Here is a 25,311-nt window from a genome sequence, read left to right on the forward strand (position 1 = left end):
GGTCTGCAGACTACGTTGACCCAAGACCTTGCAAAGTAGGTGACCCAACGTCAACGTAGGCTCCGGGCTGTTCAGTTTTTCCCTAGGTTGGCGTGGGTTGGTGGGATGGGAGATGAGGGTGCATTTGTGGCGTTTCTAGTTGGTGGTTTGGGTTGTGTTAAAAGTAGTTAAACGGGTGTTTTGCGAGAATCCATGTTTTGAACCCTTGTGCTTGGTATCCTTGTCTGTTTTGCAGTGTATGCTGAGAGTAATCAAGTCAAGCGTATGCTTCATATCAGCCAACATGTCCACTCTCCAAGGTACATATCTCTAAACCCACAGATGTTGATACATATCGTGATAGTCGTGCATCTCCCATATTGTACACCGCCACCATAACATCCTTGTCCACCAGCATAAAAGCTCTCCCACAATCTATCCCATAGCCTTCAAGAAATTAGCCTCCTTAATCCCCGCCCGTCTCTTATTCCTCATCGCCTTTGTCAACTCCTCTCTCGCATCCTGCGCCTTGACCGCGCCCTGCAAACTACCGTCTCCAGCCGGTAAATCAATCGTCTGTTCGTATAGCGGGACTTTGGGGACCAGCATCTCGGGGTTCATGGCTTGTTCCTTGCGGAGTCGTTTTGCGGCTAGACGGCGTTGTTTCTTTGATTTCGCTGTGGGGTGGTTAGCAAACATGTTCTCTTTCTCCATGCCATAAAGTGAATAGAGAAGGTGGGAATGTATGTGGATTGAGAGGGGAACGTACAAAACAAATCTCCCGCCCCAGCATCCGCCTTCTTCTCCTGCCGATCCAATATCGTCCACAACCAACTCGGATACTCGTCGTCAGCCAAGGCCACAGGATCCTGTCTATCTTTCAGGAAATTCAATCCCTTCAGCGGTTGGCCAGCTGGTATACTGCTTTTCACCAGCGGAGCAGCCTTCTTCTTCGCGGCTTCCGCAGCCGTGGCTTTCAAATCCGGACTCGCGGCTGGCGTTAACGGCTCGCTGAACGGCTGAGCCGCAGATGTGGAAGTCGCGGTTGGCGGGTTGTGCGAGGAAGTCGAGTCGCCTTGACGGCCGGCAGATTGCGTTGCGGTGCTTGCGGAGATGGGTGTTGCGTTGCGGAGGGGGGTTGTGGTGGTGAGGAAGCGCATGGGTTGCGGGCTTGTGGACGAGGTTATTTGGGCGCGCGAGGCGCTGCGCAGACAGGTTCGACATATCATCTTGGGCGTGTGTGGGGGGCGCTTTCAATTCGGCTTTGGGGTTGTTGCTTGCCAAAAGTTTGAGATGGAATCGGAGGGCTGCCGAGGTGTTTCGCCGGTTCCGGGTCGCGCTAGAGGGCATCCTTGTCTGCCGCCCGCTGTGCTTGGTCTTACGAGGGACCATGCGAGCTGCATGAACACCTTCATGCTTATTCCTGAACGACCTCGGGCTCACATGTGGTGGTTGTCGTGGTTGTGGTTATGGTTTTGGCAGGTGCTACGACCCAGATGGCACCTTCCAGTTTCGGCTGGTCCCATGGACACTGCTGAGCGACAAGGTAGGCGGAAGACATCACAATCAGGCAGGAAAATAGATAAGATGTATGTGTACATTTCAAATTTCGAAGCACATTCATCTGAGTAAGACATGAGCGCAGTGTGACCACTACGTCCAGCCAACCCAAACCCATGCATCGTATTCCTCCAACCGCGCCTGCGGCTGACCGCTTCTTCAATAACATCGTACAAGACAAACATGAGAGATCGTTAGAGATAGTGTGGGATTAGTGCCCAAGCCTGACGCTGGCAGTCCGAAACGCCGTGTTGCGTTCCTTCCAACCAGGCCAGCAAGTAGATAGTAAAACAATGGAAAAACTATAATTAGACAAATGAGTGGTGGGGATCACAGTCCCTATAAGTATGTACACGGAAAACGAGAGCGTACGACATCGTCTAAGGTATAGGGCTGAGAGCAAAGGAGACCGTCCGGGGAGCACAATAAGGAGACTTGATCAAATCCAGGCCATGGGTGCGGGTTGGTGTTTGATGGCGAATCGATGGCTGAATAGTGGGCGGATCTCTGAGAGGTAGTCGGCAGCGCAGAAAGCGGCGAGGTTTTTCGAGCGCATAATGGAAATGTCCGCTTCGGTCTCTGCATCTCGTACTACGCCGCCAAACTCCTCGACGACTTCGTTCAGTTGCTCGAGTTCACGGCCAAAGGGGTGGTTCTCCTCTTCAATCGTGCCCTTGAACATGTCGAGCGATGATCGCTGTTCGCGCGAGTGGCGTGCAGAACCGACGCTTCCACGGGAGTTCATGCTGCCACGAGTGCTGACGTTTTGAAGCGATCGCTTGTGCGCCAGTCGCTCATGTGCCTTTTTGCTGTGCGAGAGAGCCCTCTGGGGAATAGCAGGCACTGCCTCTACAGTCTCTTCCTTGACTTGCTTGAGACTGGTAGTTGAGGCGGACTTCTTGAGTTGCTTGCCAGAAGATGAAAAGTAGCCGGAAAGGTGGTTGGGCGCGGGCGAGATGGGTGAAGACGCCACAGAAGAGGCATCAGTTAGGGTGGTGTCTCTTGAACCATGCGAAGAGGCCCGGGAGCGTGTTGACACACTGTGGTCCGAGTCGTCCGCCGAGGAGTGGCTGAGGGAAGTTGAAGAGGAGACGTTCCTGAGGGTCGAGATGTCGGGCGCATTGTACGAGAGCATGTTGGTAGTCGACACCAGGGCGATAGGAAGAGAGATCTTGGAACGGTCAAAGTTGTTGTTGGCCATTTTGACACTCTGGCTGCGAGTCGGCGACACCGTGGAGTCCTTCGGCTCTTCTGTCCGCTTAATGCGCCTTGTCATGGCACGAGCGAGAGACATATTGATGGATTAATTCAAAGTAGATGTGCGATATTGCAGATAAGGGTCCAGCTGTCGGTTCTGGGGCCGGTAATTCTGGCGGTGACTGTAGTTGGTCGCTACTTTGGTGCAATGCAGATATGCGGGGTACTGCCTGGGATAGATTGCGCTTGAGGCTGGCACGAGATCCAAACAGTCGCGAGCTAGAGTTGCACTAATGCGTTTGTCGCCGTGTTCTAGAAAGGATCTGGAAAAGATCACGCTGTGCTATCGGTGGTGTATTTGGACGCGTGCCCTTTGCAGTGTAACAGTGCACTGGATTTCGGTGGATGTCGGAGTCGTAATTGTGGTACAAATGCGGCTAGAATGTTGGCTTGAGAGTCCGGCACGGTTGGTTCCAGTGATGCAGTCGAGTCCTTGGGTCCTGGGTTCTTTGTTTGATTTTCGGTTTTCTGATGCTGCAATCGCGGCGTTTAGCGATGGGGTGAAGAATGAATGGTGGATGTGAAGTAAGTTCGTCTGTCAAAGAGCGTAGAGACCAGCTGTGTCGTAAGGAGCGAACACCGGGCCGCGAAATGAGGGAATGATGGCTGCTGTGGAAGGCAACGAGAGCGCGTAAGGCAAAGGAAGGGAGGAAGCCTGAAGAAGAGGGCGGCGCGCGATAGAGCGACTGAATGGGTTGAAAAACCAGCATCCCCGGGGCGGCAGGCTAACCAAGCCGCGTCGACATGTCTCTCGAAGATTGGTAGGAATGACCGGGGGAACGCCAGAACCAAGCAAAAAGCAGCGAATCAGAATGTATTGGTTCCTGGGATGCTGAGTTAGTGGCGTCGACACAGCCCGGCTAAGTTTAGTGAGTGATACGTTTTCTATGGCTGGCGAATGGGATGGCTTCGCAGAGAGTGCATCTACCGCCCATTCGTCTCAGATTGAGCCGGGACTCGTTGGCCTGTTTCCCAGATCCGCACGCCTTTGGCTGGGGCTGCAAAGGCCCGCTGTTTCAACACTTCCCACAACAGAGGTCTGCTGCCGAGCTGAATTAAGGGCCTTCCCTTTCCTGTCGCGCGGCATTGACATGTGAGATGACGGAGAAATATGCGACGAATAAGTGCTGTCGGACGTCGGAGGCACAGCTGTCATTCAGCCCCGACAGCGCATGCGCTGCACGCATAGCATGGCATTATGGATAAGCACCGATGCCTGCGCAAACGGTACCGTGGTTGCGTTGGGGACGGCGTTTCTGTCAACCCCCTCCCAATCCGGTCACATGGCACTCTAGAACCTTATGCAGAAGCGCCCAAAGCAGGCCGCTCACTCGACGCCACGCGTGCCTTGCAGACGCACGAATAGACAGCTGTCTCGCATCCTCCGAGCATGTCAGTGTGCTGGCCATGGGCATCATCAAAGGGGAGATGGTTTTGGCGTTTCTGCCTTGCGCGTCCTTGGTGGTTTCGAAACTGTAAAGCGCCGAGGCCGGGTAACCTTGAGGTGACGATCTGGCCGTCATCTCGCGAGATCGCAACCTGAGGCAGCGAGGTCCACTTGGTGTCGATGAGGGTGCCCAGACCCAGGGCTCCAAGCTGCGAACGCAGATCAGCCGGCCGCTTGCTGACTGCCCAGTGCTGTGAGTTCGCCCGCTCGTTCCTACTTTGCTTTGTCACGCTCATGCGATGGCAGAGAAAACGAATCTGACTTTATCGTTTATCGTTTATTGATTTTGGTTGCTCGTGGTGATAGTGATGTCATTACAATAGTCCACTATGAATCATGCTGCGCCATGGTGAGGCTACTCGATTCAGATGAGATGAAAGGAGCTAAAAAGTAAGGGCGAGCTGGTTCGGACAATTTTCGAAACGTGTGCGGGACCTGACTCGCGATTGCGACCCGCGAAACATGGCCTCGAGTGTTGCGGGGACAAGCTTCACGGATGGCTTGATTGTGCAGGATATAGAACACCGTACACATAGCATAGAGCTCGGTACATTCACGACGCCTTTTGGATCTTATATGCTCAGGGTATCATCGTCTAGTCTTCCTCCATCGACTCCCAACCCTTCTCGTCACCGTTTTCGGCACCCTCCTCATCGCTCTCGCCCTCATCGGTATCGGAGTCTGTGTCCTGTTCCTCCAGACCCACGAGCCTCTCCTTGCCATCTCCTCTGATAGCGGGCACCTTGGTCGCGAAAGCCGCGCGCACGGCCGCATTGGTGCTTGTGTCCCAGATCTGGACTGCACCTTTGCTACCTGCGACGGCAAGGCGGAAACCCACTTCTTTATCGGGTGCAAAAGATGTTGAGAATACTCGCCCAACACCGAGATCCCGCGATACAACCATGCTGGGACCGTTGTCTTGAATGTTCCACAGTTTTACTTGCTTGTCTGTGGAGCCTGTGACCAGGTAACCGGGTATCACTGGGTTAATATCAAATGAAGAGATGGATTCGTCATGAGCTTGTAGTACCCACACTGGTTTCGAGGCAGAGGGATCTTTTGGCGCGTTGCGGACGTCGTGGTAGTGTATCATACCATTCTCAGTAGAGACCTGAGGTTGTTAGTACGACGTGATCAAGCTGGCGCTGCCACACTTACGTAGAAGTAGTTGGGGTCGTGAGGATTCCACCGCACAGTCTCGACATCACTCTCAACACCCCATCGTGGCGCCTTTGCATCGGGTGCGCGCACATCGGCTGCTACCACAGTTCTGTCGTAACTACCACTGAGAAGAGCAGTGGCCTCGACGGGATGCCAGGCTACGGAGCAGACCTTGTCTGTGTGGTACGTGTATGACTTGGCACACTTTGTCGTGTTCAAGTCCCACAGCTTGATGGTCTTGTCTGCCGATGACGAAGCGAGGAAGTTTCGGTGTTGTCGGTTGGCTGCGAGTGAGAGGACTGAATCGACGTGGAACTCGTCGTTGGCCTTCTTCGACTTCTTCTTCTTCTTTTTGGGCTTGTCTGCCTTTGCGTCCTCGGCGCCTTGTCCAAGAACTGCATCTGGGTACATGCTGTCTACCACATCCAGGTTCCAGATCTCGATATCAGGATCCATAGTTCCAACCGCGACGTAGTTTCCCCTACCCTCACTTGTGCCTACTGACTTGCCTACGGGCAGATCTAACCACTCGACGGCAAGTGGAATTGCGGGCAGCATGATGTCGTGGTGCACGTAGATATTGTCGTCCTCGTCTTCGTATACGTAGACTTCCAGATGCGCGACTTCGTCTTCTATGCGACCAGCCAGAACCAAGTTGTCTGTAGCGAGAATTTGAAGCTCCTCACGCTCCTCGTCATCTGATTCCTCTCCAGCCTTCATAGTGATGTATGGATCGTCCTCGTCGTTCTCGTGGAAAACCAGGTTCTTCGCGTTGCCGAACATGGCCATGGTATCGCCGCGGTCTTCAGCAACGTCGTCGTCATAGTGCTCGAGGTCGTATTCCTTGAGGTCGTCATCGTCGTCCCTTTCCAGTCGTTAGTCTTTGAGGTAGTCTGCTTGTTGAGTGCACGCACTCATCGTCCTTCTTGGAAGCCTTGGTCGAAGTTCCGTTTTTGCTCCTTTCTTCGGCTTGTGCTTCCTCGAGATCTTCCTTGGCATCCTCGAGTTGGAGGTTTGCCAGCTTGGATATGCGCTCGTACTCGTCCTCGTCGAACTGGTACCGTGAAGGAAAGGGCGCCGCATAGCCGCGCGGCACCCACGTCGTCGCTGTGATCATAGACATTGCGCTGGTAGTGTAAAGTAAAATGCGCAGTGAGAGCGCAAGTCGCGTGGGGAACTTTTTCAAAAGGTTGGAAATAATTTTGGGCGCCCCGCAACGATTGGCTGAAGCTCGTCCTTATCGATAGCGACAATTGCGGACTCCCGAGAGAGAGCATCAACTTTCTCGGCCTCTCAACCCTCGAGCTACGACACCCGCCATCGCCCTCCCTCCATACGCTCACTCGCCCTGCCTTGTCTAAAGCGTCCCCGGTACCTCGGTCACCATGGAACGCGGTCACAGCCCAAAACGGCGCAAGCTCGACCCTGAAGAATACTCCATCGCGCCCCGTCCCAAGTTTCGCAAGCCCAACCAGCCTGCCTCTGCCCGGCATACAAATTCACGCGACAATGGCGCAAACCCATCGCAGCGGCCTCTAGAAGGGTCAGAGCCTCTGGTGGAGGAATTCGACTCCATGGCGCTGGATCGCGACTGGTACGGCGGTGAGGAGAACGGACACACCTTCGGAGACGATACCCACAACCCCTTTGGTGGTGCCGAGAGCACATGGCTGGATGCGCAACGGGAGGCTGCTATGACCGAGAAGAAGCAGAACAACCGAGCAAGTATGCGCGCGCAGCAGAAGCAGAAGGATGTCGATGCTTGGGAAACCAACCGCATGTTGCAGTCTGGAGTGGCCCAGAGGAGACATCTTGACGACGACTTCGACGACGAGGAGGACGCGATGCGGGTGCATATTCTTGTGCACGATTTGAAGCCCCCGTTTCTGGACGGAAAGACTGTCTTCACCAAGCAAATCGACCCCGTTCCGGCCGTACGCGATCCGCAGAGCGATATGGCCGTCTTCAGTCGGCGAGGTAGTCGCGTTGTCAAGGAGAAACGTCAACAGAAAGAGCGAGCGAAACAGACGCAGGAGGCTACCAGTGCGAAGGGAACCACGCTGGGAAACATCATGGGGGTCAAAGAAGAAGACACGGATAGTGCTGCCCCAGGCCCAGAAGACGAGGAGAAGCAGGGCGGCAGCAAGTTTGCGCAGCATCTCAGCAAACAAGAGGGTGCGAGTGCTTTCAGTAAGAGCAAGACGCTTAGAGAGCAGAGACAGTACCTTCCCGCCTTTGCAGTCCGGGAAGATCTCCTACGCGTTATTCGAGACAACCAAGTCGTTATCGTGGTCGGTCAGACGGGTTCTGGAAAGACGACCCAACTGACCCAGTTCCTTTTTGAGGACGGGTACGCAAAACAAGGGCTGATCGGATGTACGCAGCCTCGCCGTGTCGCAGCCATGAGTGTTGCGAAACGTGTGAGTGAAGAGATGGAGGTGAAACTTGGTGGACAGGTCGGATATGCCATTCGATTCGAAGACTGCACCAGCAAAGAGACCAAGATCAAGTACATGACGGATGGTGTGTTACTCCGAGAGTCATTGGTGGAACCGGACCTGGACAAATACTCCTGCATCATCATGGACGAGGCCCACGAGAGAGCTTTGAACACCGACGTACTGATGGGACTTCTCAAAAAAGTGCTGGCACGCAGAAGAGACCTCAAGCTAATCGTCACATCAGCTACCATGAACTCGGAACGATTCTCGCGCTTCTACGGAGGAGCTCCCGAGTTCATAATTCCAGGGCGAACATTTCCAGTTGACATCCAATACTCGCGGTCCCCATGCGAGGACTATGTCGACAGCGCAGTCAAGCAGGTGCTCGCCATACATGTCTCCCAGGGGCCTGGCGATATTCTGGTCTTCATGACGGGTCAGGAAGACATTGAAATCACATGCGAACTGGTCGCCGAAAGGCTGAAACTTCTCAACGACCCGCCGAAACTCAGCATTCTTCCAATCTACAGTCAGATGCCTGCTGATCTGCAAGCAAAGATCTTCGACAGAGCAGCCCCTGGCGTACGCAAGGTCATCGTGGCCACCAACATTGCAGAAACGAGTTTGACGGTGGACGGCATCATGTATGTGGTGGATGCTGGATTTTCTAAGCTCAAGGTTTACAACCCGAAGATGGGCATGGACACGCTCCAGATCACACCCATCTCACAGGCCAATGCCTCTCAACGTGCTGGTCGCGCTGGACGTACTGGACCTGGAAAGTGTTTCCATTTGTACACGGAGAGAGCTTTTAGGGATGAATTCTACATCCAGACCATCCCAGAGATTCAACGAACAAACCTCGCCAATACGGTTCTTCTCCTCAAGTCTCTCGGCGTACGAGACTTGCTAGACTTCGACTTCATGGACCCGCCACCCCAAGACACAATAACAACTTCTCTCTTCGATCTCTGGGCCCTCGGCGCCCTCGACAACATCGGCAACCTCACCGAACTCGGCCGCACCATGACCGCTTTCCCCATGGACCCCTCCCTCGCAAAGCTCATCATCACAGCCACGGAAATGGAGTGCAGCGAAGAAATGCTCACAATCGTTGCTATGCTCTCTGTGCCTTCCGTATTCTACCGCCCCAAAGAACGCCAAGAAGAATCCGACGCCGCGCGTGAGAAGTTCTTCGTCCCAGAGTCTGACCACCTCACCCTCCTACACGTATACACGCAATGGAAAGTCAACGGCTATTCCGACGGCTGGTGTATCCGCCACTTCCTGCACCCCAAAGCGCTGCGCCGCGCCAAGGAAATCCGCGACCAGATCTACGACATTATGTCCAAGCAGAAGATGAAGCTCGTTTCGTGTGGTACCGATTGGGACGTAATACGTAAGTGCATCTGCTCAGGCTACTACCACCAAGCCGCCAAGGTGAAAGGTATAGGCGAGTACATCAACCTGCGTACTAGCGTCACCATCCAACTCCACCCCACATCTGCTCTGTACGGTCTGGGCTACTTGCCCGATTACGTCGTATACCACGAACTCATCCTCACAAGTAAAGAATACATGTCGTGTGTCACATCTGTGGATCCACACTGGCTCGCAGACATGGGCGCGGTCTTCTACAGCATCAAAGAGAAAGGGTATTCAGCGAGGGATAAGCGTATTATGGAAACGGAGTTCAACAGGAAAGCTGAGCTGGAGGCGCAGATGGCGGTGGACAAGGCGAACGAGGATAGGAGGATTGCGGAAGAGGAGAATGGGCCGGTGGTTCAGAAGAAGGGTGTTGTGAAGAAGAAGGAGGCGGATGTGGAGGGCGTGGTTAAGAGACCGGTTGTTGGGAAGAAGAAGTTTGGAAGGAGGTAGCTGGGTGGGATGGCATGTGTTTAGGGTTTTACACGGGGGTATTGAGGAGAGAGTAAGAGTATATGGAGTGGATCGATTGGTATGCATTGCAGAATATGTTTATGTAATTTTGTTTTATTCATCATACCTGAACCGCGCCAGGAGATCCTCAGCTACTTTTCACGGATCCATTGTCTAGCTTATGACCTATTGTGGCGACTACATCAGTGGTAATTGCGAGCACACAGATTCCTAAGATTGGTTCACAGGGTTACAATGTTATCGATTCTATTGAGTTGTGAGGTGTACCCTGAATGTATCCTTCTCAGGTAATGGATACAACACGGACAAAAACAAATCATTTTTGCGCACGACACGACGAGATCATTGAACATTGTCTTAAACATTAGACTAGTATCTGATATGTGCTCGTGCTACATGTAAAGAAGACAAGAAACCTAACCATGCAACGCCGTAGGGTATGCCAAGGAAAGCCCAGAACATAATAGAGATGAAGCATCAACTTTGCAAGGAGAAGAATTTTCCGAAACTGTATCGCTAACATATAGGAGCCCGTCCAAAACATCGTAGAGCATCTTGCTGTGATGGATAGATGCTTCTACTCCTCAGCCTCGCTCTTAACTTTGGCGGCAGCCTTGACGAGCTGCTTGAGGCGCTTCTCCATGACAGTGCGTCCGTCGAGCGTGTCCCAGACCTGATGAGGTGCCTTGTTGACAACATCCCAGCTGACGAGGTTGTCAGTAAGGGTAGTCAGATCCTTCTGCTTTCGCTCCCACTCAGAGTCCGTCTTGACCTTGATACCGCTGGAGACGACGACGAGGGGAGTGTTGGCGCTCTGAATGTTCCTAGCAGACGAGACCTCGTTCTTAGTCAGGCTGTCAGCGACAAGGTTCTCCTGGAGCTGAGCCTTGATGTATTTGCCCGATTGGTATGCGTTGCGGCCGTAGACACGGTCTTCACGAGTGCGACCCTTGAAGAGCGCGCCTGCGAGACGGACAGTGCCAATTGGTGAGATGATACCCCAAGCCCAGAGAATGAAACCACGACCGGGTCCACCGATGCGATGCAGAAGATCTTCGTGGAGAGGGTCGATCATCATGATGCCAACGACTTGCTTCAAGTGGCGCGAGCTGAAGATACGGGAGACGATGCTGCCAGTACCCGCAGAGACCAGAATATAAGGACCCTCTTCTCCAGCCTTAGCAAGAGCTTCCGAGAATGCGTCTGCGGACATGCCGGCCGAGTGTGGGGAGGGTGCGTTATCAGAGAAAGCATAGCCGGGGCGGTCCCAGTAGCAGTAGCGGGAGATGGTACCGTTCTTGTAAGCTGCGTAGGCCCAGTGCTCGAAGTCGTACTCCAATGGCGATTCGCCCGCCTCGAGGAGGATGGTAGGGTCGTCGACGCCGTGGGTCTGGGTGACGTTTCCGACGCAGGCGAGATGCACGGCATACTTGTCACCGTCTACAAGGATGCGTTCACCATACATCTTGAGTGTTGCGTCGCGGCCACGCATGCCGAGGGTTCCAGTCATCAAGATGACGATGACGATGAAAACGACGGTAAGAATCGTAGCGACGGTAACAGCAAGCCATTCCTTCAGTGTGCGGCGCGTCTCGGCTCGGCCAGTAAGACGTTCCTCCTCTTCGTGCTTGCCGTATGCGACGACACGATCGGTCAGAATGCACCAAACAGCCATGACGAAAGCCCAGACAACACTTGCGATACCGACCCAGCCTTCCTCGAGCCTGATGCGAGGAATGGCCAAGATGAGGATCATGTCGATGGCTAGGAGTCCGGCGATGATAGCCGTGGTGATGCGCAGGCCTCTGGCAGGAGTAACGAAGAAGATGGTTGCGACGAGAAGGTTGCCAAGGGTGAGACATGTGTAGGCGAAGTCGAAGAAGCCGGATCCACGAGTGTGTAGGCCAGGAGGGGAGACGAAGATGGAGACCAGCAAAAGCACCCACCACAAGAAGGTGACTACGAGGAAGAGGATGGTCAAGTATCGCATGGCGCGAACAGTCCATAGGTTGTATGGTGACACCTGACATGGTTAGATAAATATTGATAAGAACCTCGAATAACTCACAGCTGGGTCATCTGGATCGAGGTAGCCATCTGAGTTGGGTGGTGGCCTGGGACGGTCGAGAAGACGGGTCCTCTCCGTGGGCTCTTCGCTTCTCCTCGATGCTCCATTACTTCTGCGCGAGGACCTCGACGCTCCATCGTCGTTGGAGATTGGTGTGGGTTCCTGAGCCGACAGAAGACCCTGGCCGCCATTGTCGTTGTCATTTCCTTTCCACATGCTGGGCATTGGGAGCTCTTGGAGCTACAAACACCTGCGATATGGTAGTTTTAGCGGACGATAACACTTATCGGTGATTTGCAAGGATCCGTAGAGGTCCCAGGAGAGATTGGAAGAGATTGGAGCTATTCAAAGCTCGTGAAGCTTCGAGGAAGGCGACCGGGGGCGTGGAGGTTTTACTTATGCTTGACGCGCTAAGCCAAAGATCGACCGACGTCATCATCACAGTTCATCCAAGTTCGCGACTAGCGCACATCAGAAGGCTAGATCGTCCCGCGGAAACCTCCAAGCGATCCCTACCACGTACCAACCATCTCCACGGTACCGCCCAGCCTCGTGCCGCATCTCACTGTCGTCTAACGCCGCTGCGTCATTGGATTGCGAAACGGGCTTCGCGATGCATCTCTTTTTGCCTCGAACGGCCTCTCGCTAAGACATTGGCCTTTATCCCTGCCGTCTATCTGATAGCACCCCGCCTGCGTCAAATCCCCTCACGCCTCCAGGCCACGACATATTGGAACGCTCAAGAGAAGCTAGCGGCCAATCACTGACGGGCGGATCTCCACGCTCACGAAACCCTGATTTTTCGACACAAATACAGCCTCGCCCAAGCCACCATGTCCAGCTTGGCTAGAGAGTTCGCAAAGACTAAACTTTCTTCCCTGCCACCGCCGGAGCCCTTGCAGGAGGAGCCTCCCGAGTACGAAGATGACTCGTCTTCGGCATCGTCAATGTCTAGCACCGGTACTGTCAGACCGTCAAATACACTAAGACCCGCCCCCGCAATACATTGGTCCGACTACTACGCCCAGGAGTTCTATCTTGAGCAGCGCAGGGATGGGTCAGGGCATGCCAAGTTTCACGTATACCTCACACCGCCGGCGACAGCGAAAGCACCCTTGGTCGTGCTCCACCATGGCGCTGGGAGCTCAGCAATGTCCTTTGCGCTGGCAGCCAAGGAGATTCGCAGGGCCATGCCAGAAATTGGGATCCTAGCTGTCGAAGCACGCGACCACGGAAGTGTAGTATGGAACGCTAGTGGAGAAGTGGACAACGACCTGAGCATTGGGCAGCTCAGTCAAGATTTGGTCGACATGCTGTCGCTGACCAAGAGCAAGATGAACTGGAAAGAGCTCCCACAGATTGTGTTGATAGGACACAGTCTGGGTGGTGCAGTCGTCACCGACGCTGCGAACAAGGGCTTACTAGGAAACAAGCTGCTGGGCTTTGGAGTGCTTGATGTTGTCGAAGGCTCGGCCATGGAAACACTGGCACATATGCACACTTACCTTGCGAGTAGGCCCAAGTCGTTCCCTTCGCTTCCTGCTGCTATCGAGTGGCACATCCGATCACGAACGATACGCAACCCCCAGTCAGCGCGAGCAAGCGTACCAAGCCTGCTACTACAGAACTCGGATGGGCGATGGGCATGGCGGACGGAGCTCGCGAGCACAGAGCCATACTGGGAAAACTGGTTCACGGGCATGAGCGGCAAGTTCCTCAGCGGAAAGGGTGCTAAGTTGCTGCTGCTCGCTGGAACCGACAGGCTGGATAAGGAACTGATGATTGGGCAGATGCAAGGTATGTCTATCGCCTTGTCGCTTTTGTATGAGGTATCTAATGTAATACAGGTAAATTTCAACTCCAGGTCTTCCCTGCTGCTGGGCATTTCCTCCACGAAGACCTCCCGGAAAAGACTGCTGAAGTCGTGGTCGAGTTTGTGAAGCGCAACGACCGGAGTGCGCTTATTCTTCCGCCTAAGGTCTCTGATCTCCTTGCGCAAGGCAAGAGAGTATAGGACTACCATCGCGAGTCTTTCCCTTCAACGGACTCGCCCCAATTGACCTATATTATGCATGACATACGATCATGGTAGGTTGTCCCGCCCATTCGGCTCTCAAACCTGACAGCCTCCAGTACGTCGGGTATCGCATGTTGGCCCACACTTGGACCAGGTTCTCCTGCTCCAGCTATCATGGCGAGGCAGGCTCACCTCCATCCGGCGCATCGCCGCCATCATCAGCCTTGGACTTGTGCTTCCGCCTCCTCTTACGAGGTGCTGATTCTTCCCGGTCGCCCCTCTGACTGTCTCCACCGTTGGTCTCAGATGTAGACGGCCGCGACTTCTTGGTAGCACTGGGCTTGGTCGTCTTGTCGTTCTTCGGCTTCTTGACGCTCAGCGGATTGGGTCCCTTGGGGCCCTTGCGCTTCTTTGCCTTGGGCTTTGCGTCTCCCGTAGCCTGATCTCCAATAGATTGATCACCTTGTCCCTCATCTTCTCGTTTCCTCTTCGGGGCCGTGGCCGCATCTGGCTTCCGCTGTCCCTTGAGTCCCAACTTGAACTTTGATTTTTCTTCTCGCTCGCGGTGTTGCTCCGTGACATCAGCCATAGACTCCATGAGCACTATAGACTTGGACAGGTATATGATGGGTACGCCGGCGATCTGTCGCATCTTTGCGCGCGTGCTTGGGTCGTTGGCGGCGACGACATATCGATGCTTGTTTGTCGCATTGTCCTTGGGATCCACCACAGAGCTCAGGCACTCGAGCGTGCTCAGCGGCTTCTCCAAATCTTGATGGTTGCACCGCCGACGTTCGTACTCCTTGGCTTGTAATATGAGGGTCTCGTTCTTGGGTTCTGCGAGGTAGAGGTGTCGCATGTCGCACGTCGTGATCATGGGCTTCACCTGTCCGCCGAGCATCTTCTGGAGTCGCGCGAGGAGGTCGATCTTGCAGGAGTAGGCATCTTCGAGGATCTGTGAATCGAGCAGGACTTGGTAGGGTTCGCGGAAGCCGAAGTTGAGTTCGTATTGGTGGAGCTGCTTTTTGTACGCCTGTGGTGCGATTAGTAGACTGCTCGAGGACGTGCAATAAGATTCCGTCGCTTACCTTTGCGCGCTTCAACTTCATGGCGACTGTGTGTTTGGGAGTGGTTGATTACTCGCGGGGAAAAAAAGTTGGATGCGGCCAAAGTTTGGACCCAGAGGGCGGAATCTAACGCATGCACCAGCCACACGCGTGCGACGCTAGCCCCGTATGCGACGTCTGCGGCTTGGAGACACCCCCGTTGCTCTCCGCTTTAGTAAATCCGCCTCAGGGCATCCCACGCCTAATTGTACATATTGTACGTACCCGCACATACATTTGGATTGCTCCCTACGGCGGCCCCTGCGCTTTTCCCTGTTGATACGACTGCGAACCTGCCTCTCCATGCGTTTCTCACGGTAGTCCCCACCAGTATGAGCGAGAACCCCGCCGCGGCCCCCAAGAATGAGGGAAATAATGCCGAGACCGCGGAGGTGAAGAAGGAACCCAATGAAGCGGTTGAATACGATGATTTTGGTCTGCCTATACGGAAGAGGCGGCCGCGGACGCCCGTGGAGGACAGTTCCGACTCGGAAGGGGAGAAGTTTGAGGATGCCGTAGCCTCTACAGCGGCGGGTCCGAAGGAGGTCGCGGTGCCAGCACAAGAAAAGGACGAAATCAAGGCAGAGAGTACGGTGGAAAAGCTTTCTGAGGCCGCACCTGAGGTTACTGCGAAGGAAAGCGATGCGACACCGCAAGTCAATGGGCAGGCGAAGGAGCCCGTGGAGGACACCGACCCCAAGGCACCCGAAGACAAGCCTGTGGAAACGAAGCAAGACACACCCGAACCTACAAAGCCTCCCGAGACCACAGAAACACGCACAAGCACGAGTGCCGCGCCTTCACTTCCCCAACAAACGAGCGTTCCGACCGTATCCGAGTATTCACACCAGCATGCAGTCATACAGTCACAAAGAGAAGTCAAGGAGGAGAAGAAGGAAGAAGACGACGGCGAATGGCAGACTATGCCCGCATACGCTCGATACGACATGTACGACGACGACAACAGGCTCATTGCGGAGGAGAACACGGAAGAGCTGGAAGACATGCACGGTTATGCCAACGTCGGAGGCGCTGCCAAAGGATACACCAGGGTTATAATGGACGACGATGCTGACTCGCAAACGAGCATGGACGACAACACCGCCTATCTGTTCAAGGAGAGGAGTACTGCACTAGCCGATGAAGACGAGGAGGGTCGGGACCCGCTCTCGCAAATGCAGGCGACGAAGAACCTCCTCACCGAAGGACAGCGTGTCGCATACGTCGGTCTGGTACGATTGGCCATGGTGGAGATGGAACGCAAGTTCTCCAACTTCGAAACGACCAACAAGAAGATGAAGAAGCTGCTCGAGCTACAGTCAGGAACGACAAAGATGTGGGCACAGAAGATCATGGTCAAGATTTACGGGCACATGGACATCAACGCCTCTGAGCAGATCATGATCGAGCAATTGTCTGAACACGGCGTGGTTCCTGGAGACCTTACACCAGCACTGATGCAGAATGCGCGAGTAAAGAATCCCGCAGCGGAAGACGCGGAGACGGTGAACGACTCAGACTCTGCCAGACCGTCTATATCGTCGCCGCGCCCCGAATCACCCGCAGAGAAGTCAAAACTGAAGAGGGCTTCGACGATGGAGTCGCAAGACGATCTGCAAACACCGCCTCCCCAGCCGTACCAGGAGCACCAGGATGACGATTTTGATTATCCAGAAGTCAGGTCGCCGTCACAACTTCCCACTAGTAAGAACCTGGATATCGATTTGCGGTGGACCGTCTTGTGCGATCTGTTCTTGGTACTCATCGCCGACTCGGTCTATGATTCACGTTCACGAGAGCTGTTTCAGCAAGTTGGGCAATATCTCAGCGTAGACTGGCTGGAAGCTTGTCGCTTCGAAAAGCGTGTCACCGACGCTTTGGAGATGCAGGAACAAGCAGACAAAGAGAACTGGAACGAGGATGAACACATGGTCAGCCGAGCTAAGCGGGCACGCAACAAGCGATTGGCATTCATGGGTCTTGCAACTGTTGGCGGTGGTCTTGTTATCGGATTGTCTGCTGGACTTCTTGCTCCAGTCATTGGTGCTGGTCTCGCTGCGGGCTTTACGACAATTGGCGTGGCAGGCACGAGTAGTTTCCTAGCTGGTGCTGGCGGTGCCGCTATCATTACATCGACTGGCGTAGTCACGGGTAGTACTGTCGGCGTACGAGCCATGAACAGGCGAACAGGTGCTGTCAAGACGTTCGAGTACCGTCCGCTTCACAACAACAAGAGAACACATCTCATCATTACGTTGGCAGGCTGGATGAACGGAAAGGTTGACGATGTCCGTCTTCCGTACAGTACGGTCGATCCCATCATGGGCGATATATATTCCGTGCTATGGGAACCTGAGATGCTGAGGAGTATGGGTGACACAATCAACATCCTTGCCACTGAAGTGAGTTTATATACATGCAAACTGCAAAGGTGCTTACTGACCACAACAGGCTCTCACACAAGGTCTCCAACAAGTCTTGGGAAGTACCGTTCTTACAGCTCTCATGGCCGCCATGACACTTCCCCTGGCCTTGACCAAGCTTTCTTACCTTATCGATAATCCGTGGATCGTTTCGCAAGCACGAGCAGACATGGCTGGACTGATTCTTGCAGACTCACTCATCGATCGCAACCTCGGGACACGACCTGTCACCCTTGTCGGTTTCTCGTTAGGCTCAAGAGTCATATTCTCATGTCTGAAAGAACTTGCGAATCGAGGGGCGTTTGGTATTGTGCAGAATGTGTACATGTTCGGTACACCGGCAGTAGCCAAGCATGATGAGTACATCAGGGCAAGATCTGTCGTACCGGGAAGGTTTGTCAATGGGTATGCTACCAATGACTGGATCTTGGGTATGTTGCGTATCTTTCTTCTACTTGCTGTCAACTGCTAACAGCGGGTCCAGGCTACCTTTTCCGTGCAACCAGTGGTGGTGTAATGCGCGTAGCTGGTCTCGCGCCTGTCCAGATCCCGACCATCGAGAACGTAAACGTGACCGAGCTGGTCCCCGGCCACATGGCCTACCGTGCCGCCATGCCCAAGCTACTCCGCGAGGTTGGCTGGCTAGTTGAATCCGACGAATTCGCCGAGATCGAAGACCCAGACCCCGAGAATCATGAAATCCGCCAGCGTGAGCTCATCAACGAGATCGAAGAAGCGCGAAAAGACCTGGAGAAGAAAGCACAAGAGAAGGAGAAGAAAGGCGGCAAACTAAGCTGGTGGAAGAAGAAAAAGGCCGACAAGAAAGACTGGGAAGTCTACGACGAACACTCCACCGCAGCTCCGCCCGGCCACCGGAAGCTAGACGTAGACCAAGACCCCGCGAAACTCGCCGAGAACCAGGTCATGTTCGACATCGACGCAATCAGAAAGGAAGTAGCAACTCTAGCCGCCGAAAGCAAAGAATACAACGCCGAAGCCGAATTCGAGATTAAAGAAATCAAGAGCACGCTCCCACCCATGAAGATCGACATCGCAACCGTATCCCCATCCCAGACAACAAGTCCGTACTCGACGCTTAGGGAAACGAAGAGCTACAACGACAGTCTAGGCATACCAAGCACAGATGCCAAAAAACCTTCTCCTTCATCCAACGGCCACTACGACGAATACGACGAATTCGATGACCCCGGCGCGAGTCAAATGGAAATGACATTTGACACCTCGTTCCGCGACCCCCCTTCCTCCGCTACAACACCGAACAAATACCCCCTCCCCGCATCACCCTTACCCCTACAACCAAGTCGCTCCGGCACATCCTCGCCCTGGGACTCGGGCACACCCAGTAAAAACAACTCTGGCACTGCCCAGCCTTGGAATGCAGATGCTACTACTGGTCAGCCGTCTTGGGACGATGCTACAGGCCCTGCAGAACGCCCTCCGTTGCGTTCAGCGAAGACGGAATCGCATGCGAGTAGTTTGGGTCCTGCGCAGTCCACGGGTGATCTAGGACATAATGCTTGGGCTGATGAGTTTGAGGATGATTTTGGGCAGGAGAAGGAGGTTAAGATGAGTTTTATGTGATGGGAGGGGAAGGGGTATCCCTTTCTCGTTAATGTGGCGTATTAGGCTGGTTGCATGTTGTTACCCGTTTGCTGTTTTTGCTCGCGCCTTGTTGCATATTTCAGCGCGCATTATGGAGTTTGAATGTCGTTATGTAGTCAGTAGTAGGCGTTTGTATTACGTGCGTTGGGTTGGGAGATGTTGTTTGGCGTAGGCATTGGGTGGGTATGCGATTGGGTAGTCGTTTCTTGCTCATTGCTTGCGTAGGTGTCATAGATAGTAGATAATATCAATAAGAACATATGTCATGCATTTTGACCATTTGGCACAAGTTTGGACAATTTACGTGTGTCATTAATCGTAACCTACTAAAAACTACTCGTATATCGTACACGGCTCCTATCGAGCCCCCATATGCGGCGCAAACTATGATATACCATGAATGTACGTCATCTATGCGCTAATACCGTCGAACCCAAAACATAAAGGAAAACAATGACGCTCAATATGCGTTAGTATGCCATGCGTATGTATACAATTTCGAAAAGTCGCTTAAAACGGAATGGGTATCAAGCCGTTGCGTGTGCGTGCGGAGCCTCGGAAAAGCGCTTGGAGCGTGGGAAGAGCGAGATCCCCTAGATCTCGGCTTCTTGCTTGCGACGACGGATGCTACCGAGACGCCTCTTGATTGCGCCGCCAACGCTCCTACCAGTGGTGTTGCTGCGGCCGATGCCAGAGGCTTCAGCGTCGGTAGCGACGGAAGGGACGATGCCGGGTGCTTCGGCATGGCCAACGCTGCGAGTGCGAGAGCTGCGGGTGGTCATCTCTGTGCCGCTGTCGCCGAAGCGCTTGTGGTCCTTCAGGGCCTTCTCGATGGAGTAGGAAGGCTCACCCTTGCCCTTGAGATCGTCTGGGTGGTATTCCTGTGATGTGTTAGCAAAGTTCGGCCTAGGAATTATTGCAGAACATACAACACCAGGCCAGCGACGGTAGTCAGCTCCAGGCTCTCGCATCAGGTCAGCACCCTCTTCATAATTGAGTACTCTTCCGAAACGATCAGCCATGCCAGGTGGTACGATGGCGACTCCCTCCAAGGGACGATGCCTCTGTACAGAGTCGACGATGTTCTCCCGTGGAGTAGCCCTCAAAGCCTCCTCGTTCGAGTCCTTGACCGCCGCGAGGGGACTGTATTTTTCGACGCGGTTGCGAGCGAGACTGGCAGCATCGTATGGGCCCTCGTGATGGTACCGACCGAAAGGTGCCTTGTCGAGACGATCGATGACGTCGGCGCCTTGGAAGTTCTTTTTCCTAAGATGGGGAGCACGGTGAGCAACTTTCTCATCATGACGCAATTGGTCAAGAGGCCTGTGTGACTTGTCACCAGGATAGCGCTCTCTCAGTGAGCCTGAGCGGTCTCGCGTTACTCCGCTCTTCTTCATGGATGCAGGGGCATTTTCGCTGGATCGTCGGGGTCGGCTTCCGTTCATGGGTCCGAAGATTTCCGCGCGGTGGTTGTCGGAGAAATGGGCACGTCTGGGGCTGGCAGAGGCAGGAGGGGATGGGTAATCATACCTCCTACTCTGCGGTGTAGTCTGCCCAACCTGCGATACTGATGCCGAAGCGCCCTTTGCCTCGGATGAAGCCCGGGAACGGCGGAATGGGTTGGTCTCGACGGAACTGCCGGTGTTGTGGACACTGACGGTTGGGTGGCCTTTGGCGTCTCCAGCGGATCCGGGTGGTGTGATGGGTGCTGCGGGAGCATATGTGGAGCGGAAGTGGCTGTTGAGGCCAGTCTCATCGCTTGGGTCTGGTTCGATCAGAGGATCGATCAACGCATGATGGGCCTGCTAAGTCAGCTTCAATGTCTAACGATGATTTATTGCGCTGAACTGCTTTGAGACGGGCTTAGTGAGGCGTGCCGGCGCACATGGGAGGCACAATAGATTGTCCAATCATGCGCCCGGAGCGAACGAAAGATAAATACTTACTGCGTCCATTGCCATGATGGTTGGTTTGTGTGCTAGTGTTTGATAGTTCACGAACTTGGGGAGGTTGGAGTAGTTGTAGTGATGGAGATTAGTGGTCGGACGAGTGTCAGGTGCTAGATGGATACGAGAGGAAAGAACAGGTGACGGGAGGGAGAGCGAACTACATAAAGGCCTGACTTGGCAGGTACCGTGGACGCGTACATCATCGGTTCGCAGTCGCGGCCCTGCGTCAGATTTCTTCTTGTCCGCTCTTGGAGAAAAGAGCGGCCCAATCGCTGCCATACGTCATGCGGATGCGCTAGGCTGCAAGTGGGCCCGCCGCTTGGTCCTCTCCACGAGTGACGACAGCTACGATGATCCCTCACCATCACGATCCAGCCCGCCATGTCGCTGGTCGATTATCCAGATTCTGCCTCGGATGATGATGATAACAGCCTCGATGCCTTTGCCCAGACGGCACAATCTGCCGCCAAACCTACATCGAAGCGCAAGCACAGCGCCTCTGGGGATGCCCTGCCACCGCTTCCGCCAGCCTTTCACGACCTCTACGCGACAAATGCGCGCGTCAGCACTAGCGACAACCCAAGCCTACACGGTGGACGAAAACGGGCTGTACCTCACGTCGAGGGCAAGTGGCCTAGTCATGTTTACTTAGAGTGTAAGGATACCCAGAAAAACTCCCCACCAATATGGATGACAGACTAACGCGTTCGAGGGATACCTACACAGCCTGAGTCTGATGCTCTACACAGCCTACTACAGCATGTGAGAGATACTATTGATCTTGAAAATGCCAAGCGAACGAAGAAACTGCCCGTACCAGAGATCCTACCATCTCTTCAATCAGAACTGGGTGCGTCGCTACCTCTTCATGTCTCCTTGTCGCGCACCTTGCAAATCAACACCGACAGCAGAGAGCCTTTTCTGGAATCATTAAGTGTTGCTGTGCGGCGGTCCGCAGTGCGCGCTTTCAATTTTGAGTTTCAGAACTTGAAATGGGTGTCCAACTTCGATCGCAATCGATGGTTTTTGGTCCTTGGCATTAAGAAGTCACGGCTCAACGAACTTAACCGCCTGCTACAAGCATGCAACGACGCGACCCAATACAGCGGTCATCCAGGTCTGTATACAGGCGGAGTGGGAGACGGTCCGAAGGAGAGCCATGACTCTAATGACGGTCCGAAGCGGAGGAAGGTCGACAAGAATGAGCCTCAAAGCCATGATTATTCGCAATATTTCCACGTCAGCATCGCTTGGAACCTGGCTGAGCCTGACCCTGAGTGGGTTGCTCTGGTCCAGGATATCGACACCAGTAAGTTCGTTCAGGCACCTGAGGCTGCTTTTGATGCTGTCAAAGTGAGGATTGGAAACACGGTCCATAATATTGCCCTGGCTAGCAAGAGAGCTGGTCTGGGGAGGGTCGGAGGAGGGCTGGGTTTGGCATGATCATCGCATTGCGATGACGTGCCGGGTTCTGGATTCGCAAGCTGGCCAGGGTCTTATCTCCTGTTGGGTGTCAGGAATTATGGACCCGGCAGCACGTTCCAACAACAACACGGCACACACGAACAGATACTTCACGTGCGCACAACTCTGAGTGTGGAGGTCTTTAAACAGGATCCGCCTCATTTGGCGACTGGATCTCGGATGCGATGTAGGAAATCACTTCGGATCGTAGAATACTTTTAGATTGACGTAGGTAATTGCGGACAACGATCGCGCAGTACAAGAAAAAGCAACGCGATCAGATCCCAACACATGGAACTCGTACCGGTTCTTTTCGACGAAGAAGAACAATGGCATCATGTGATTGCTCCTTTCGCATCTCGTTCCAACGGCTTGCGGCTCCAGGCACAGCATTCACCGAACATCACTTGGCTCAAAGCTTGATGCAGATAAGGCGCGTTGCGACATGTAACCTTATTTATTCTCAGTAAGCACTAACTTGGCTGGACTCACGCGACCGTCGAGCCACGTTGATCTCGGACGAACCTCGTGCACATGTGAGTTATGCATTTCCAGGCCCTCTGGAACAGCCCATCAATTGATGGCGAAGTGAATGGCATCTCGAAGGTCATTCCCAGTCTCTGAATTCATGTCTGTGGCGGCTGGCTTTCGAGGCGCAAACTTTCGGCACTTCGAGCAGTTTCGGGCCCGACGCGTCAAACTCGCGCTGTGTACACATTCGCGACCCGAAGGTCCGCGCGAGGACGAGACACGTGACGCTTGAACTAGGCAGCACAACAGGTGTAGATGTATATATCGCGAGGTTTGAAGGTGTGATATCATTTATATTGGATCTTGATTCAAGAAGCTCCAGTTGTACTACTTTCCGCTTTGCTCACGCCCTGCATTTACAATTGAAGAAGTTGTCATCACCAAAAAAATCGCGAACAGCAATCCGAGTCCATCAAGACACCAGTCAAGGAACTGCTACCCCCCTGAATAGCCATGGGATCAATCATGAAGCCTTTTCAACCCAAGATTGGCCTAGTTGGCGCTGGCCCTGCCTCTCTTACCCTCGCCAACATCCTTCAGAAGCACTCTATCCCCTTCATCATCTTCGAGTCCGCGTCAGAACTCCGCACGCAAGGCGGCTCCCTGGACCTCCACCCAGAATCCGGTCAGCTCGCCATCAAAGAAGCAGGGCTTTGGGAACCGTTCGCCAAACATGCACGTCCAGAGAGCGACTGCATGAAGGTTGTGACTTTGGACGGAGAGGTACTTTGGGATGAGAACGGCGCTGACAAGCAAGACATCAAAGAGGATGAGAAGTTTGAGGGAAGGCCTGAGATCGATCGAATGGCGTTGGCGACGCTGATGTTCGAGAACCTGAAGGAGGGGTCCGTACAATTCGAAAAGAAGCTGAAAGAAGTTGTGCCCTCTGATGAAGGAGAGGGGAAATACGATCTGCACTTCTCAGACGACACGAAAGAGTCCGGATTCGATCTCGTGGTCGGGGGAGATGGCGCGTGGTCCAAGGTTCGCAAACTTCTCACCGACCAAATGCCACAGTACTCAGGTATAGCTTCTATCGCAGTGTCGTGCAAAGACATCAAGGCTGATCCCTGGCTGCTTGACTATGTCGGCTCGGGCTCGATGTTCGCTTTTGGGGAGGGTTGCGCGGTGCAGTCACAACGGCAAGGTGACGGTAGCCTAGGGACGTACGCCAGCGTGCATGCACCAGAGGATTTCCTGCAGACGTGTGGCATCGATTGGGACAACAAAGCGACGGCGCGCAACACTTTTGTCGACCGCTACCTCTCTCATATACACGATGACCTCAAGCGTGTCATCATGTCCTCTGATGAAAACAGTCTCATTCCTCGCAAGCTGTACGAGCTGCCGGTTGGATTTCGCTGGCCCTCTCGCTCAGGCGTTACCCTTATCGGCGACGCTGCGCATGTCTTCACACCGTTTGCTGGACTAGGAGTCAACACGGGCATGAAAGACGCGTTGGTATTGGGGAAGGAGATTGTCAAAGTGTGCCGTGGAGAGAAATCTCTGGATGCTGCTGTGAAAGACTACGAGGAGGAAATGTTTCCACGGTCCACAAAGGCGGCATTCAAAACGGTAAAGGGGAAAGAGGGGCATTTCAGTCGGGATGGAGCTAAGCATTTTGCCGATATGATCAGATCGAAGTACTACAGGCAGGATGAGGTCGTTGCGAAGTAGGGAGGTGGGAGTCCAGACTCTGGGGGTGGATCAGAATACTGGGTCGTAGTGATGTTCTCGAAGAAGTCCTGGAAGAATTGGATCTGCATTGCGGTATTTCATGGCATAACAATACATACTCGACTCACTACAGTTCTTAAGTTGTATGCAAATCCATAAGTGTATAACGTGACCATCCTGGGGGTGTGAGTTGAGGACCGGAGGAAGCCGTAGGAATACCAACGAGTCGACGAATGCTGGAGCTTGCTTGCTACATATTCTAGCTTGAATGATCGCTTATCGGCGAACGACTGCCTATAGCTATGGGACAGAAGGCTCTGTCAGCGCGGGTACAGAGTGGTCGCCTGACTTCTTGTTCAATCGCTCGGCACCGAGTTATGTAGCCAATGCCGACCAGGCACCCAAGGCTCGCAGCGCTTGGTACAACTGACTACGCGCCATTGTAATTGCGATGGATCGCCGCTCGTAAAGTTGACATACACACCGTATTCATGCGCACGAAAAATTCCACTTAGCCACATCTATGTTTAGCAGCTCGCGGGTGTCTGTCTGCCGAAGAACGCGGTATCGTCAAGCGGAGAGTTTAGTGATGTCCATCAATAGCGGTGGGCGCGGTAATAAGGCGCCGGCCGCTCTTGAGTCGTGAGAGAAAAGGGGCACGCACCAACATCCAGCACCGCCTGAACTTCCACCCCAACCCTTCGATGCG

At 53.8% G+C, this 25,311-nt stretch overlaps 11 protein-coding genes across 11 annotated transcripts; 5 read left to right on the plus strand and 6 right to left on the minus strand.

Moving 5' to 3' along the window:
* Positions 1–414: 414 nt before the first annotated feature.
* On the minus strand, positions 415–1,208 carry J4E92_008682 (uncharacterized protein; the record flags this gene model as incomplete). Its single annotated transcript, XM_051500033.1, has 2 exons — positions 415–656; positions 749–1,208. 2 exons carry the CDS (start codon positions 1,206–1,208, stop codon positions 415–417), a joined length of 702 nt encoding a protein of 233 aa, XP_051349731.1.
* Positions 1,209–1,978: 770 nt separating this feature from the next.
* On the minus strand, positions 1,979–2,833 carry J4E92_008683 (uncharacterized protein; the record flags this gene model as incomplete). Its single annotated transcript, XM_051500034.1, has 1 exon — positions 1,979–2,833. The coding sequence occupies one exon, from the start codon at positions 2,831–2,833 to the stop codon at positions 1,979–1,981; it is 855 nt and encodes a 284-aa protein (XP_051349732.1).
* Positions 2,834–4,838: 2,005 nt separating this feature from the next.
* On the minus strand, positions 4,839–6,527 carry J4E92_008684 (uncharacterized protein; the record flags this gene model as incomplete). Its single annotated transcript, XM_051500035.1, has 3 exons — positions 4,839–5,354; positions 5,402–6,269; positions 6,319–6,527. 3 exons carry the CDS (start codon positions 6,525–6,527, stop codon positions 4,839–4,841), a joined length of 1,593 nt encoding a protein of 530 aa, XP_051349733.1.
* Positions 6,528–6,789: 262 nt separating this feature from the next.
* PRP16 (DEAH-box RNA helicase prp16) lies at positions 6,790–9,723 on the plus strand (the record flags this gene model as incomplete). The annotated part of the gene is made up of 1 exon (XM_051500036.1): positions 6,790–9,723. The coding sequence occupies one exon, from the start codon at positions 6,790–6,792 to the stop codon at positions 9,721–9,723; it is 2,934 nt and encodes a 977-aa protein (XP_051349734.1).
* Positions 9,724–10,321: 598 nt separating this feature from the next.
* On the minus strand, positions 10,322–12,037 carry J4E92_008686 (uncharacterized protein; the record flags this gene model as incomplete). The annotated part of the gene is made up of 2 exons (XM_051500037.1): positions 10,322–11,767; positions 11,813–12,037. 2 exons carry the CDS (start codon positions 12,035–12,037, stop codon positions 10,322–10,324), a joined length of 1,671 nt encoding a protein of 556 aa, XP_051349735.1.
* Positions 12,038–12,645: 608 nt separating this feature from the next.
* J4E92_008687 (uncharacterized protein) lies at positions 12,646–13,826 on the plus strand (the record flags this gene model as incomplete). Its single annotated transcript, XM_051500038.1, has 2 exons — positions 12,646–13,609; positions 13,660–13,826. The coding sequence occupies 2 exons, from the start codon at positions 12,646–12,648 to the stop codon at positions 13,824–13,826; spliced, it is 1,131 nt and encodes a 376-aa protein (XP_051349736.1).
* Positions 13,827–14,001: 175 nt separating this feature from the next.
* Positions 14,002–14,938, minus strand: J4E92_008688 (uncharacterized protein; the record flags this gene model as incomplete). The annotated part of the gene is made up of 2 exons (XM_051500039.1): positions 14,002–14,862; positions 14,918–14,938. The coding sequence occupies 2 exons, from the start codon at positions 14,936–14,938 to the stop codon at positions 14,002–14,004; spliced, it is 882 nt and encodes a 293-aa protein (XP_051349737.1).
* Positions 14,939–15,267: 329 nt separating this feature from the next.
* On the plus strand, positions 15,268–18,960 carry J4E92_008689 (uncharacterized protein; the record flags this gene model as incomplete). The annotated part of the gene is made up of 3 exons (XM_051500040.1): positions 15,268–17,337; positions 17,387–17,789; positions 17,843–18,960. 3 exons carry the CDS (start codon positions 15,268–15,270, stop codon positions 18,958–18,960), a joined length of 3,591 nt encoding a protein of 1,196 aa, XP_051349738.1.
* A 614-nt stretch (positions 18,961–19,574) lies between these two features.
* J4E92_008690 (uncharacterized protein) lies at positions 19,575–20,942 on the minus strand (the record flags this gene model as incomplete). Its single annotated transcript, XM_051500041.1, has 3 exons — positions 19,575–19,862; positions 19,911–20,783; positions 20,928–20,942. The coding sequence occupies 3 exons, from the start codon at positions 20,940–20,942 to the stop codon at positions 19,575–19,577; spliced, it is 1,176 nt and encodes a 391-aa protein (XP_051349739.1).
* A 369-nt stretch (positions 20,943–21,311) lies between these two features.
* On the plus strand, positions 21,312–22,373 carry J4E92_008691 (uncharacterized protein; the record flags this gene model as incomplete). Its single annotated transcript, XM_051500042.1, has 2 exons — positions 21,312–21,567; positions 21,700–22,373. 2 exons carry the CDS (start codon positions 21,312–21,314, stop codon positions 22,371–22,373), a joined length of 930 nt encoding a protein of 309 aa, XP_051349740.1.
* Positions 22,374–23,390: 1,017 nt separating this feature from the next.
* J4E92_008692 (uncharacterized protein) lies at positions 23,391–24,602 on the plus strand (the record flags this gene model as incomplete). The annotated part of the gene is made up of 1 exon (XM_051500043.1): positions 23,391–24,602. One exon carries the CDS (start codon positions 23,391–23,393, stop codon positions 24,600–24,602), a length of 1,212 nt encoding a protein of 403 aa, XP_051349741.1.
* Between the last annotated feature and the right edge of the window lie 709 nt (positions 24,603–25,311).

This window comes from Alternaria infectoria (genome assembly GCF_024043175.1).
Source record: "Alternaria infectoria strain BMP 0036 chromosome Unknown scaffold_18, whole genome shotgun sequence".
Classification (NCBI taxonomy): Eukaryota; Fungi; Ascomycota; class Dothideomycetes; order Pleosporales; family Pleosporaceae; genus Alternaria; species Alternaria infectoria.